This window comes from Plutella xylostella, chromosome 21 (genome assembly GCF_932276165.1).
Source record: "Plutella xylostella chromosome 21, ilPluXylo3.1, whole genome shotgun sequence".
In the NCBI taxonomy this organism is placed as follows: domain Eukaryota; kingdom Metazoa; phylum Arthropoda; class Insecta; order Lepidoptera; family Plutellidae; genus Plutella; species Plutella xylostella.
This window is the reverse complement of record NC_064001.1, coordinates 7,361,225-7,375,583: the sequence shown is the minus strand read 5'-3', so window position 1 is coordinate 7,375,583 and position 14,359 is coordinate 7,361,225. Positions and strand designations below refer to the sequence as shown.

Sequence of the window (14,359 nt, the reverse complement as noted above, 5' to 3'; positions counted from 1 at the left end):
TACAGCTACAAGTAGAACTACTTACTAACATTGAATCATAATCTAAAAATCTTCCCTGCATTCCTTGCCAAATAAAACTGCAGTAAGTAAATGTTATACAAACGTACACTATATTTCGCTTATAAATATAAATATCTCAATCATCTTTCTTCTGAGCGCTGGGACTCTTGGACCAGGCCTTGCCGTTATCTCCTTCCTTGGGCAGGGACCAGCTCTTGGAGCGGGACCGCTGCCGCCGCATCGTCTTGGGAGACACGAACTTACTGCTGTCCACGCTGGCTCTGTAACAAGAACAAACATAACGTTAAAAACGTTGATAGAGGTTTGGTAGCATTCCAAAATCCAATAATAAATAAATAATAATAAATAAATATGTGGGGACATCTCACACACGGCCATCCGACCCCAAGCTAGGCAGAACCTGTGTTATGGGTGTCGGACAGCTGATATATCTACACAAATACATAGATAGATAGATACTAAATATAAATATCAACACCCAAGACCCGAGTACAAATATCTGTCTTTAAACAAATATCTGCCCCAGCCGGGAATCGAACCCGGGACCTTCAGCATAGCAGTCAGGGCCACTAACCACTACGCCATTCGGTCGTCAAATATAATATATAATATAATATACAATAATAATTAATATAGAAAAGGAATAATGCATAAAAACTGTTACGTGTTGATAAAGAAGGTTGGGTTGCCTCACGCTGCCTAACTTATAATTTTTCATATAACTATTTCGAGGGTCCAAATCCCGATTTCTTCACTACACATACCTCTGTGGTCTCTCGCGACCTCATTCACCACACCGGTCATTGGTTCTTTGGCGGTTGAAAAGTTTATCGATTCCCTATTTATATCTACAGGGAGTTGCATAAGTGGTATAATAAGGCGAAAGTTGTAGAAGAATAATTGTTTAGAACGTTTAGCGTCTAGATCCACTGCTCCATGGATCCCTGATGTGAGACTGCCGTCCGACTGAAGGTATAGTGCCTGTAGTTTATGACCTCGTCGAGAGCTACAGGTCTCATACTTATATCATTTAGCTTAGAAAACGGATGACTTCCTGAGCCATCACTTCACTATACAGCTTACTATACCACTTTTGCAACACTGCGTCTGTACATATATCTAGGTATAGATAATATGAAGCGTCACATCTCACATGTGTGCACGGACCTGTCGGCGGGCGGCGCGGGGCTGGGCGTCCTCTGTTTCTCTCGCGGCGTGGAGCGCCGGCGGGAGCGGGAGCGGCGGTTGCAAAGTTTATCGATTTCCTATTTATATCTACAGGGAGTTGCAGTGGTTTAATAGGGCGAAAATTGTAGAACAATAATTGTTTAGAATGACTAGCGGCTAGATCCACTGCTCCATGGATCCCTGTTGTGAGACTACCGTCTGACTGAAGGTACAATGCCTGTAGTTTATGACCTCGTCGAGAGCTAAAGGTCATTTATATCATTTAGCTTAGAAAACGGATGACTTCCTGAGCCATCACTTCACTATACAACTTACTATATCAATTTTGCAACACTGTGTCTGTATATAGCGTCTTTATATAAGCGTCTTCATATATTATACTAGATATACAGACACAGTGTTGCAAAATTGATATAGTAAGTTGTATATAGTACATCTCACATGTCTGCACGGACCTGTCGGCGGGCGGCGCGGGGCTGGGCGTCCTCTGTTTCTCGCGCGGCGTGGAGCGCCGGCGGGAGCGGGAGCGGGAACGCTTGCGAGATCGCGAGCGAGAGTGACGGCTTCTGTGAGAGGTGGAATTGGGTGGAAGTTTAGAATATTATATGTACAGTGCTCCAAAATTGATAATGCGCATAGAAATCTTTGACAGATCGGTTGTTTTCGATTATGTGACACATATATACTCCTATTTCTTTCGAACAAGGTGCAAAATGCAAGTGTTTTTTTAAGGCTCTTACGATTTCATGATTCGGGTATGAAGATCTGCATGTGCATTATAAATTTTGGACAAGTGTATATTTATTGGTCTCCATCATAATGAATAGTAACACTGTTTATTATTTTTATTATAAATTATGTAAGTACTTTGGTCGGGATACAGTGGTTGGTAGCTTGAAATGCAGCGTAGGCGTTTTGTTTTCATCAAGTTTACGAGATACTGACTGGTTTTGCCTGGATAAATGAAGAAAGTTAATTTAGTGCCAAGTCACAGTGAGCGTCACAAACCTAACTACGTTACATACACACATATTATTTATAACTAATTGCATTAATTATAAAATATGCACCAAACCACCCACTCACCTAGACCTTCGACTGCGCGACCTTGACCTCCGGCTGCGCGAGCGGCGCGACCGTGACCTCGACCTCGAGTACGAGCGCCTGCGCGAGCGCCGCCGCGACCGCGAGCGAGAACGCGAGCGCGAACGCGACCGCGCGCGGTCGTCGTGCTCGTTGCGACTGTTGTCCTCTTGGTTGTATCTAGAACTGAGGTGGGCTTGGTTTAAATTGTGGGGCTGCTGGATTTGACTGAAGCTGTAAATTAATAAGGCTACTAGAAATATATAAACATGTTGCAACCAGAAGTCCTAGCACGGAGCGCAAAACGCGCACATCAAGACGTGAAAAAAGTTGTCGTTGTACCGTACTCGCTTTCGAAGCCGCACGATGTGAGTGAGGGCGATGCAAAACTTTTATCACGACTTAAATGCGCCCCGTACTATCCCTCCTTCTTGATATAGCTGTAGCGTAATCACGTCGGGGTCACCACTTTGTCAATCAGTAGTAGTAAGTATATCAGTATTTCAGTACCTATAGTGATGGTCATACGGCCGACCGCGGCCGCGCCCGCGCCCCCGGCCGCGGTAGGGGCGCCGGGGGGCATACTCCGGCGGCGGCGGGTAGTACGCTCCTTGCACCGCCGGGTAGTACATGGATGCTGGAAGGAGATAGTTACAGGAGTGTGCTTAGTGTTTTTGTAGATATTGCGATACTGGGTGAGTAAGTGTGAGTGAGTCGCGTCGAAGTCCCAAAGGAACTGTCATAAGTATATAATGTATTCGTTCTTTTGGGACGAAATACGCAAGATGTGCTAGATAATAGAAGAACTTAACCATTTTATTTGTATTTATAAGTATTAACATAGAATAACGAGACTAGCACTTGTACTTGTTATTCTATGGTATTAATGAGATTAGTTTGAATGTTTAAATTATGCAATTTATGCATAGAGATGTACATCTTAAAATAATGATAACCCGTGAACAAATAATAATACATAATTATACAAGTAGAGAACTTACCACTATTGGTACAATAATCTGAAAAGGTTGGCTTGCCATCTTTTATTAGTAGAAATTGTGAATTCTTAATTTACTTATTTTCATATTTGTTATCTTGAACTCATAATTATATACATAATTACATTTCTCAAGGGTAAACTATTAAATTAAAGGTTCTACGGATCGCTATCGATCAAGAAAAGTATTGGCAAAGTTTTGACTTTGACTTTAAATGACGAAATTTTTGGGACTGGCGTGAAAGCGAGAGATCTCAAAGTAATGACCACAATTGTAACGTTTTATTTTCTGTTACATAAAATTTACTCTATGTGGGTACTTTGATAGCTATACTTGTCCCTACAAACACCCATCGCCATCCATCAATTCATTTTCAAAACAACATTAGCTATCACAGTACCCACTTTTCCGTCAAAATATTTTATATTTTTCAAGAGTCTCCCGATAGTTATGCAGACCAAGAGCTAGGCTAAGTTAGTTTAGCTTAGCTTGCGTAGCAGACACTTTTATACGGTCTCATAGTATGCGGTCCGCACACAAGTATGAAAAAGCTTCTCCTATGCAAGCTATGTATGCTTAGCTAACTTAATGGCGAGAGAGTGGCACGACTTATCGTGTTTATGTGTGTTAGCTCTTAGTCTGCACTATGTTAAGTTGCGGTCCTAAATGCAAGACCTCCGCTTCCAGCCCTAGTGTAGTAATGACACTCATACTTTGCGGGTAGGGGTAGCCGGGCACGCCGGGCGGGACGGCGGGCGGGAACGGGTAGCCGAAGCCGTACGGGTGCGGCATCCCGTACATGCCCACTGGAATAGAAACAGAGATCGTTATAGTGACAAGAAGCGTTTAGTTTTTACATAGGTACATAACATAAACCAGTCGATGTCAATAGTCCTAATAGGACATTTATTCAAATAGAGCAACATTATGAACGTAGTAGATGAAGCGAAAGAAATATGTCAGGATCGTGGTACATGGAGTGGAGATCCATAGTCTCTGCTAACCTCTTTGGGAGATAGGCGTATGAATATGTATATGTACTTATATACATAAGTATATATTCATAATCACGCCTCTTGTCTCAATAGCGGAAAATAAGCTGAAATATGAAACCTGGAGTTAACACATGGGCAACTTCTATCTACTTGTGAAAACTTGAAATTTTCTTTTTGTTGTCTTTATTTGTGCATGTTTTTTGTAAGTAAGCTCAAACAAAAAACTCTTTACCCTCGAATTTCCGCCAGAAAACTATTAGTAAGTATAAAAAATAACTTACGCGCTTTCTTATACTCGATCTCTCGCTCCGGCGTGGTGAGTTTCTCAGTCTTGATGCGCTTGTGTCTATCACCCCGCGCGTCGTCTGAAGACAGGGAGCTCACGGAGGATGCTCGAGGCTTCGGCTTCTTGGTTTCCAGAGCCGTGCGGATCACTATCCGACCTGGAATGAGGGGAGAGTGATTTGGTTTGTTAATTTTATTGATACTTTTCGGAGCTGTATGACTTCACTTCACTGGTAATGACAAAAGTTGCTTATAACCTACTTTATTCCTCAAAAGGTTTTTCAGGTCCGAGAAACGCAACACCCTGTATACAGTACTACTCACCATCGAGTGCCTGTCGGTAGCGCTCCCGCTGGCTGTCCAGCAGGGTCTCCTGCTGTCTCCGCATGCGGTCCACCACGCGCGCGCGCGCCGCCGCCTCGCCCGCGCGCTGGGTGCCTGACCCGCGCGGCTCTTGACGGAGCTGAGGGAATGTTTATGGTTAGTGCAAATGGTAAAAGAATGTGAGGATACGTCACATAGCATGTAGTGGTTGATAGGAAGGCAAGTATGAGGCTCATGTCTAACAATAGGAATAATTTTTTTTATGATTACTTTGCTTGCCCATGTAAATGGACAAACCAATCACATAATATTTTTTATTACAAATTTACTGTTCCTTTGTAATCAACTGGTCAAAGATTAATAGATTAATAATTGAAGCAAATTGGATTAACCAAATATTTTTTCATACACAAATTCATACCTCAATTCTCTTAAACAGCTCCTCCATCAGCCTAATGGCCTGCAGCTTCTTCTGCACTTTCAACAGCTTCTGTTCTTCTTCAAGGGCCACGCTGCTGACATCCACATTGTCCTTCTGTATGAGCTTGGCGAGCTGCTTCCTCTTCCGCCGCTCCTCGCGCTCCTTCATGCGTTCCAGCTTGTCGCGCTCAACCTTCTCGTGCTTTTGTCTTAAAGAATGAAAAATGATACGTGAGACAGTATCTTTTTGTCTGCAATGGAAAATTGGGAACTTTCAGGTGGTGGGGTTGAAGGTTGCAGTGATACAGGGAAAGGGATGGTGAAAATGTAATGCTCTTTTAAACAGTCCCCAGAAGAAGCAAAAATTTATAAAATTAGTTTCTTACCTTTCTTTAGCTTCTTTTTTAGCAATTTTATCCTTCTCCTGCTTTTCCTCGTCATCTTTAGCTCTCTGTCTTGTGATGAGTCTTTCCCTTACAATCCCTCTTCTTTTGACAGCAGCATCAGTCATGTGCTTTGTCTTGTCAAAGTCTACTTTGATGGTGCACCATTCTGCTATGTCATCCTTCTTTCTCAGTAGCTTGTGGCCTCTCAATGCATCCATGCAGCGAACAAAGCTGACATACTCACTGAACTGCACATAGCCTTCAAAGTACAAGGCTGCGTCTTGCGGAGGCGTAGTGATCCCCCGCATGGAAGACTTCATCTGCATACGGAATGGATCAGCGGCGGGCACATCTACCTGCCGCACAGACCCATATTTCTCAAACACTTTCTTGAAGATGCTTTCCTGAGGGGCATCATCATCCCGAGCTCTGTCATGTATGAACCATCTGATTGGTAAGTTGCTTATATGCACAGTATCAGGCCTTTCTCCAGGCTTCATTTCATCCATGTCTGTTGCATCGCGGAAAAACGAATCCCACGAATATCTAATTGGGAAATCTGACTTGGCTTCTGAGGCCCGCACTCGGAGAGACTCTGGATAGTCATTGAGTTGGACGACCCTGTCCTCTAATCTTGACAATACAGTCTCTAGCTTGTTTCGCTTCTCGAGTTCCGCGTCGAACCGTATCACTTCAGAACTATGTTTTGACACTTTTAATGAAGAAAAACTTTCAGGTTGGATAATTTTTCTTAATTTCTCCATTAACTCCCAGTTGGAGATCGCCTTGCCGTGGACCTTCTGTGTGGGGAGCTGGACAGAAATGTTTAGCTTTGCAAAGGGTTTCAAGTACAAACGCTGAGGCAGATACAGCGCTACAGCGTCTGAAGTGTCCCTACAAACCTGAATCATCTTCAAACAATAATCTTACTAATACAACAAACAAAAATACAACTACCTACAGAAATGAATGGAAAATGGAATGAATATAATTAATAAAACCTATAATGTTTCTATTTTACTCAGAAAGGAAGAAAAAACAAAGTATGAAATTATGACCAAAATATCGTCCAACGGCAGTCCCCATAATTATTTCCTATCTCTTTTGAGAGTACTGTCCGATTATGAATAATGTCAATAATGTTTTTCCACAGTTTTTGGTTCACTATTAAGTTGCAATTACGGAGAAAACTCAATAATTGTTGACTAAAATTCTTTGATTATATACAACCCTAGATTCCCTATAGAAGAAGCAATTGCTGCCATACATAAACTGGGGCACTACTGCCCCGCTACAAATTTCGCTTTAGCAGTGTCTATTGTGTCATCGCCGGTGCTACACATATTTGACAGTTAACATTAATTTCAGTTTTGTCCTTTTAAAATGCGTGTATGTGCTTTAAAAGTGTGCAGAAACTACAAAGGTCGACTAAAAACGCCATACAAGATCACCTACGATCTGTAAATAATGTAAATATAAATTATTTAATAAAGTAAATATTGATATCATTTTCGTCGGTGTTGCCAGTTTTTTCTTGAAAAAAAATACCAAAAAGTGATGATAATTTATATGAACCGCTTGAATGTCCTATCGACACCCGGTCGACATGAAAAGTGTACCATAAATTGTTTCGTGATTGGATTCTTAAAATTGGAATTAGGTACTTACCTTGAATTCATTTTATATAAATTTTCTCTAATGGTGCAAAATAAATAGTATTCTATTCTATTCGGCGACTGGTGTAGTGTAGTGGTTAGTGACCCTAACTGCTATGCCCAAGGTCCCGGGTTCGATTCCCGGCTGGGGCAGATATTTATATAATGGCAGAATATATTTGTGCTCGGGTCTTGGGTGTTGATATTTATATTTAGTATGTATCTATCTATGTATTTGTGTAAGATATATCAGCTGTTCGACACCCATAACACAGGTTCTGCCTAGCTTGGGGTCGGATGGCCGTGTGTGAGATGTCCCCACATATTTAATTATTTATTATTTATTCTATTCTATATCGCCTTCAATAATGAATGCAATTTGCAAATCCTACGCATTTATTAAAATATTTTTTTTCTGCGTTTCTATAGTTGTTGGTTTTGCAATTTACGAAAACGAAAAAAGTTTCGGTATTCTTTTAAGTACCTAGATCATCTGTCAAAAAAATATTCGTGATAGTTTCCGATGAGGCGAAATTGTATTCGAGAAAACGTAAACATTTACACAACTAAATCTAACATAATTTATTATAGGTACAAAAGGTAATTTTATCACTAACAGCTTAAATTCTAATAATAAATAATAATAATAATAAATATGTGGGGACATCTCACACACGGCCATCCGACCCCAAGCTAGGCAGAACCTGTGTTATGGGTGTCGGACAGCTGATATATCTACACAAATATATAGATAGATAGATACTAAATATAAATATCAACACCCAAGACCCGAGTACAAATATCTGTCTTTAAACAAATATCTGCCCCAGCCGGGAATCGAACCCGGGACCGGAACAATATACATGTTCATATTATCAGGATACCGAATGATCCTATTATACGAAGCAAATGGATAGAAATAATTAGAAAAAGCTGCGGAGAGGACTACTGGAAACGTATTTTAACTAATTGAAATTTCCTTAAAAAATATCACCACATTAGATAGATAGATAAATCATTTATTTGTTCCACATAAACATAACACATAAGTACAACAAATAAGTACCACATTATTATAGTGTTTCCATTTTCTACCAACTTAGTAACAATTTACTTACGTTGCCACATTTTTTCATGCACTCGATGACATGACAGGAGGGAATGACAGTACAGTCACGCAAAAAAGTAATAAAATATTGGCCTGTTTACAATGTAGGCGATGTATGAGATGAGTCCGTCTAGGGTTGTAAATGGTCGAAGCTAAAATTAAATGCTATGTCGCCGTCGCTATCGACGCCATTTTTAAGATTATTTTGACAGTGAGTGACAGTTGACAACTTGACCTTGACATTTGATGAATGTTGCCATTGTAAATATTGTCATGTACAGAGTAGGCGCTGCCATAGTCTGTCGCGACTATGACATCAGAATAATAATAATAATAACTGCCTCGCTTCGCTATGGTGCATATAACCTAGGGTTTTTTGCGCTCCTTGACTCAAATTTCTGATGCACAGACCGCAAAGCTGAAGTGGGCCTGGGCAGGCCACGTCTGTTGCATGAACCCGGACCGGTGGGCCAGAGTTGTCACCGAGTGGGCCCAGTAACGGACTTCGGCGCCGAGGAAGACCTAGGCGAAGATGGCGGAACGACTTGGACAAGTTCCTGCCTGAGTGGTCCGAAGTTGCGAGGGATCGCGATCGTTGGACAAAACATAAGGAGGCCTTCGCCCAGCAGTCAGTGGAACACAAACTAAGCTATATAAAAAAACTAGAGGTTGCGTTGTGGCGCGGGCTGCAAGCAGCCGCGCGGGGCTATGATGCGTTTGTTTCGGTTTCAGCAGGGTATTGACTTGAACATATCGTAACCAATCTTTCTTGCGTTTTGTTACGCCTTAAAAACTGTTTTTTCAATATGAATGTCTTTATTAAAGGGGTACTGATGATTTTATTTCAGGTGGGATTAGTTTTCAGTATGAATTTCGGTTTCAGCAGGGTATTGACTTAAACAAACCGTAGCAAGTCTTTGTTGTGTTTTGTTTTGGATTAAAAACTGATTTCAGTATGAATTTCGTTATAAAAGGGGTACTGAGGATTTTGTTTGACGTGGGAAACAGTTTTCAGTATGAATTTCGGTTTCAGCAGGGTATTGACTTGAATATACAGTAGCAAATCTTTCTTGCGTTTTGTTATGACTTAAATAAACTGTTTTCACTATGATTTTCATTATAACAGGGGTACTGGTGATTTTGTTTTAGGTGGGAGACAGTTTTCAGTATGAATTTCAGTTTCAGCAGGGTATTGACTTGAATATACCGTAGCAAATCTTTCTTGCGTTTTGTTATGCCTTAAAAACTGTGTTCACTATGATTTTTTTAATTATGGGGTCACTGACGATTTTGTTTGACGTGGGAAACAGTTTGCAGTATGAATTTCGGTTTCAGCAGGGTATTGACTTGAATATACGGTAGCAAATCTTTCTTGCGTTTTGTTACGCCTTAAAACTGTGTTCACTATGATTTTTTTTTAATTAAAGGGGTACTAACGATTTTGTTTGACGTGTGAAACAGTTTTTTATCAGTATGAATTTCAGTTTCAGCAGGGTATTGACTTGAATATACCGTAGCAAATCTTTCTTGCGTTATGTTATGCCTTAAAAACGGTTTTCACTATGGTTTTCATTATAACAGGGGTACTGATGATTTTTGTTTTATTTGGGATACGGTTTTCAGTATGAATTTTGGTGAGATACAGTTATTCACTTGACTATAACGTATCGAATATTTTATGGGGTTTAGTTTTCCCTTGAAATTGAATTTCAGTATAAAATTTGTAACAGATAGGTATTGACTTTGCCATAATACACTCACGGGCAGTGAAAAGGTTCAACTGAGAAAAGCTAAACGGAAAATCTAGCTTAATGCCGTCTTCTGCAACAACCAACTAAAAACGGTAATATTTTGTTCCAATTTTAAATTAAAAAATCTTTGTAAAAATTGGGGTCGTATGGTGTCGGCATTTTGGGAGTGGAACTTTTTCATTGCCCGGGAGTATACAACGGATATTTCTTGAATTTGGCTTTACATACGTAAGAAAAACTCCACAGGAATGTTAATATTTGCCTTGAAAACTATTTAAATTATGAATAACGGATTGTCTCACACAAATACGGTAGAGAAACTGATCTATATGGTTATTTTTTGGTTTCGTAAACTTTACCTAGTATCGAGATGACATAGTTTTGTGTACAAATATTGGATTATTTAATACCTCATAAATCTGAGTCACCTCCTATTCTATTCTATTCTATTGTGTGTTAGTACCTACACCTGGCTCTTTCGAGTGGAACCTTTGTGCATATCCCCAAGGTCTTAACTGCCTTCCTAAGCTTGGACCATTTCCCACCACGCTGGTCCACTGCGGGTTGGTGGGTTCAGATATGCAGGTTTCCTCACGATGTCTAACCTTCACCGTAAGAGCGATGGTATACATTGTACTTAAGTTAAAAGAACTTATTGGTACATGTCAGCGCCGGGATTCGAACCCGTATCTCTTGCGTGAGAAGCGGGCTCTTACCCGAACGAGCTACCACCGCTCACCTACATTCGCGCGTTTTTCTAGCGTCTCGATTATTAGTTTACCTACTTTGTTCTGAAGAGAATAAAAAGTTTCTCTTCAGAACAGCAACGAAATACACAGGCTTTTTTATTCATTAATTTATTACTCGGGTTTGCTGTTTAAGACTATTTTTATTTTATTTTAATTCTCACTCGAACACACACGCTTTGAACATTTCCTATGATTGTTGTTTACAGAAGTATGGTTTACTTCAATTTAATCCATAATTGGAACTATAGACGCGCCCAAACCTTTGTCTATCTTTTTTATTCATTCAAGGTATTTCTTTGCCACAATCGGCTCTCAGGTTATATCTAGTTGTGTTGACGAGGGTTTGAGTGGTGTTGTTTCGCTTCGCTCGGCGCTCAAGGGTTTGCGGTATGGTGGTTTGATTTGTTTTGCCTCGCTTCGCTCGGCTCCTCTTTTACGGTAAGGTTATACTTCAGTTGTATCGCCTCGCTGCGCTCGGCTATTCGGTGGTAGTGGTATAATGTTTTGAAATGTTTTGCCTCGCTGCGCTCGGCTCTCCAAGGTTTGTGGTATGATGATTTGGATTGTTTAGCCTCGCTGCGCTCGGCTCTCCAGTTAAACAGGCAGTTGGTGATTAAAGTAATTTAGCCTCGCTGCGCTCGGCTCCTCTCCTGGTCTCGGAATGGTAGTCTCGGTTGTTTTGCCTCGCTTCGCTCGGCTCTGCAGTTACATAAGCACATGCTGTTTATTGTACTTTAGCCTCGCTTCGCTCGGCTCTTCGGGTTTTCGGATGTTGGTTTCAGTAGTTTTGCCTCGCTCCGCTCGGCTCTCTAGGTTTTGGATTGATGGTTTAGGTTGTTTTGCCTCGCTTCGCTCGGCTTTCCACTTCTTAAACGGGACTTTTCCCGTAGTTTTTCTTTATTGATATTGATAATAATTATGATACTAATGCCTCGCTTCGCTCGGATTTCTTTCTTTTATGGCAGGGTTACTTGTCGGATGCCTCGCTGCGCTCGGCTGGTTTTATTATGGTATAGCTTGTAGAAGAACTATGGCCTCGCTGCGCTCGGCACTTACACTATGGTAAAGTTGATTTACATTTTGTATATTTTTAGGGAAAACATTTTTTCCTCTAAAAGTGGGGAGTTTTTATTTTAAAAAATAATTCTTTGTATTTATCTTCACAAATGCGCCATATACCACAAATCTGTCTGAAAACTTCAAAGGGGTGAAATTGCTAATGTTGGTAATTTTTTCTACGTTTTTAGGGAAATTTTGATTTTTTCCCTACAAGTGGGGAGTTTTTATTTTAAATAATAATTGTTTGTATTTATCTACACAAATGCTCCATATACCATAGATCTGTCCGACCACTTCAACGGGGTGAAATTGCTAATGTTGGTAAATTTTTCTACGTTTTTAGGGAAATTTTGATTTTTTCCCTACAAGTGGGGAGTTTTTATTTTAAATAATTATTGTTTGTATTTATCTACACAAATACGCCATATACCATAAATCTGTCCGACCACTTCAACGGGGTGAAATTGCTAATGTTGGTAATTTTTTCTACGCTTTTAGGGAAATTTTGATTTTTTCCCTACAAGTGGGGACTTTTTACTTTAAAAAATAATTCTTTGTATTTATCTACACAAATGCGCCATATACCACAAATCTGGCTGACCACTTCAACGGGGTGAAATTGCTAATGTTGGTAACTTTTTATACGTTTTTAGGGAAATTTTTATTTTTTTCCCCATAAGTGGGGAGTTTTTATTTTAAATTAAAATTGTATGCATTTAACTACACAAACGCGCCATACATTCGAATCCCCTCAGACCATCACAAAACGATAAAATTGCATATTTATGTAAAATTTCCGATGTTTTTAGGGAAATTTTGTTTTTTTCCCTAAAAATGGGGAGTTTTTATTTCATAAGCAAACTAAATGCATCTACCTACACAAACGCGCTCTACAAGTCAAAACTGTCAGACCACTCAATACAGGTGAAATAGCCTTAAAACATGTAAAATTTCTCTTTTACAAAATGGCTGCCACTTCATCCGCCATTTTGATTTTTGCAGTTTTCCCAATTTTCCCATGAATTTCACCATATATCCAACCATGTACAAAGAAAAACATCACCCCACCTCCCCCCCTTCTGGGAGATCAATTCACCTCAACTTGAATCGACGTCGAACTTTTTCAAAAATATAATCTCCTGTATTTCTCAGGGTTGCCAGCCGAAAGTGATGAAAATAGTCAAATGTCATTAGTATGAGCCTTTCTGACTAAACTGCATCATTTTTTTAAATCCAAAACGGTTATTTCTATTTTTTATGTTTTTGGGGAAAATCTCAAAATTTTCCCTAAAAATGGGGAAATTTTATTTAACTGGTATAGTCTACCCAACAAACTACACAAATGCGCTATCCAAGACAAATCTCCCCAACCACTCTAAACATGTAAAAAAAACAACCAAAAATCGTGAAAAAAAGTCACTTTTACAAAATGGCCGCCAAAGCAGTCCGCCATTTTGTTTTTTCAACTTTTCGGAATTTTCCCATAAATTGCACCATACATCAGACCGTGTTCAAAAAAAATCATCACCCCACCTGCCTCCCTTCTGGGAGATCAATTCACCTCAAGTTGGGTCGACGTAAAAAAATCGGAAAAAATATAATCTCGCCTATCGCCCAGGGTTGCCAGTCGAAAGTAATAAAAATGGTCAAATGTCATTAGTACGGGTCTTTCCGACAAAACTGCATCAAATTTTAAAATAAAAAGTTGTTATTTCTACTTTTCATGTTTTTGGGGAAAATCTCGAAATTTACCCTAAAAATGGGGAAAATTCTTTCACATGGCAACTCTACTCGTCAAACTGCACAACCGCTCTATACAAGTCAAACTTGTCAAATGCCCCCAACACAATAAAAAAATGCTTTGAAAATCCCCGAAAAAACACGTTTTTATAAAAAAATCTCCCCTCCCCCCGCAATTAAAAAAAAATCATTTTTTGGAATTTTCCCATAAATTTCATCATGTGCCCCACCGTTTACAAAAAACACCATCCCCCCACCTCCCCCCCTTCCGGGAGATCAATTCACCTCAAGTCGGGTCTGACACGCCCTAAACTTTGCTTCACTGCAACTCGGCCGCCATTTTGTTTTTTTATTTTTTTATATTTTTTTTATAATCTGTCAGACACTCTTAATACACCCTCGAAATATAAAAAAATGTATGGTCACCAAAAAAGAGGAGCAAAAAAAATTTTTTTTTTTTACAACTTTTTTTAAAATTTCGGATTTTTTCTCTACTCACTTGAGCACCCTGTACATTTCCCTAAAACATTTTCATATCAAAAAATGGCTCCTTCTGGGAGAACAATCATGTCAATGAATCAGTCAGTGGTAATCCAG

At 39.8% G+C, this 14,359-nt stretch overlaps 1 protein-coding gene across 7 annotated transcripts; it reads right to left on the bottom strand.

Moving 5' to 3' along the window:
- Positions 1-87: 87 nt before the first annotated feature.
- LOC105384623 (A-kinase anchor protein 17A) lies at positions 88-6,907 on the bottom strand. 7 transcript variants are annotated; one of them, XM_048628432.1, is made up of 11 exons: positions 6,759-6,907; positions 5,701-6,512; positions 5,316-5,565; positions 4,895-5,033; positions 4,567-4,728; positions 4,004-4,096; positions 2,803-2,929; positions 2,296-2,478; positions 1,734-1,775; positions 1,189-1,263; positions 88-281 (listed from the first exon to the last, which is right to left on the bottom strand). In XM_048628432.1, exons 2-11 carry the CDS (start codon positions 6,462-6,464, stop codon positions 137-139), a joined length of 1,980 nt encoding a protein of 659 aa, XP_048484389.1. In that variant the 5' UTR covers positions 6,465-6,512; positions 6,759-6,907; the 3' UTR covers positions 88-136. The 7 variants fall into 7 exon arrangements, with proteins under 7 accessions (XP_048484389.1, XP_048484387.1, XP_048484384.1 ...); XM_048628430.1 differs by having other exon boundaries at positions 1,175-1,263; positions 5,701-6,907; XM_048628427.1 differs by having other exon boundaries at positions 5,701-6,907.
- Between the last annotated feature and the right edge of the window lie 7,452 nt (positions 6,908-14,359).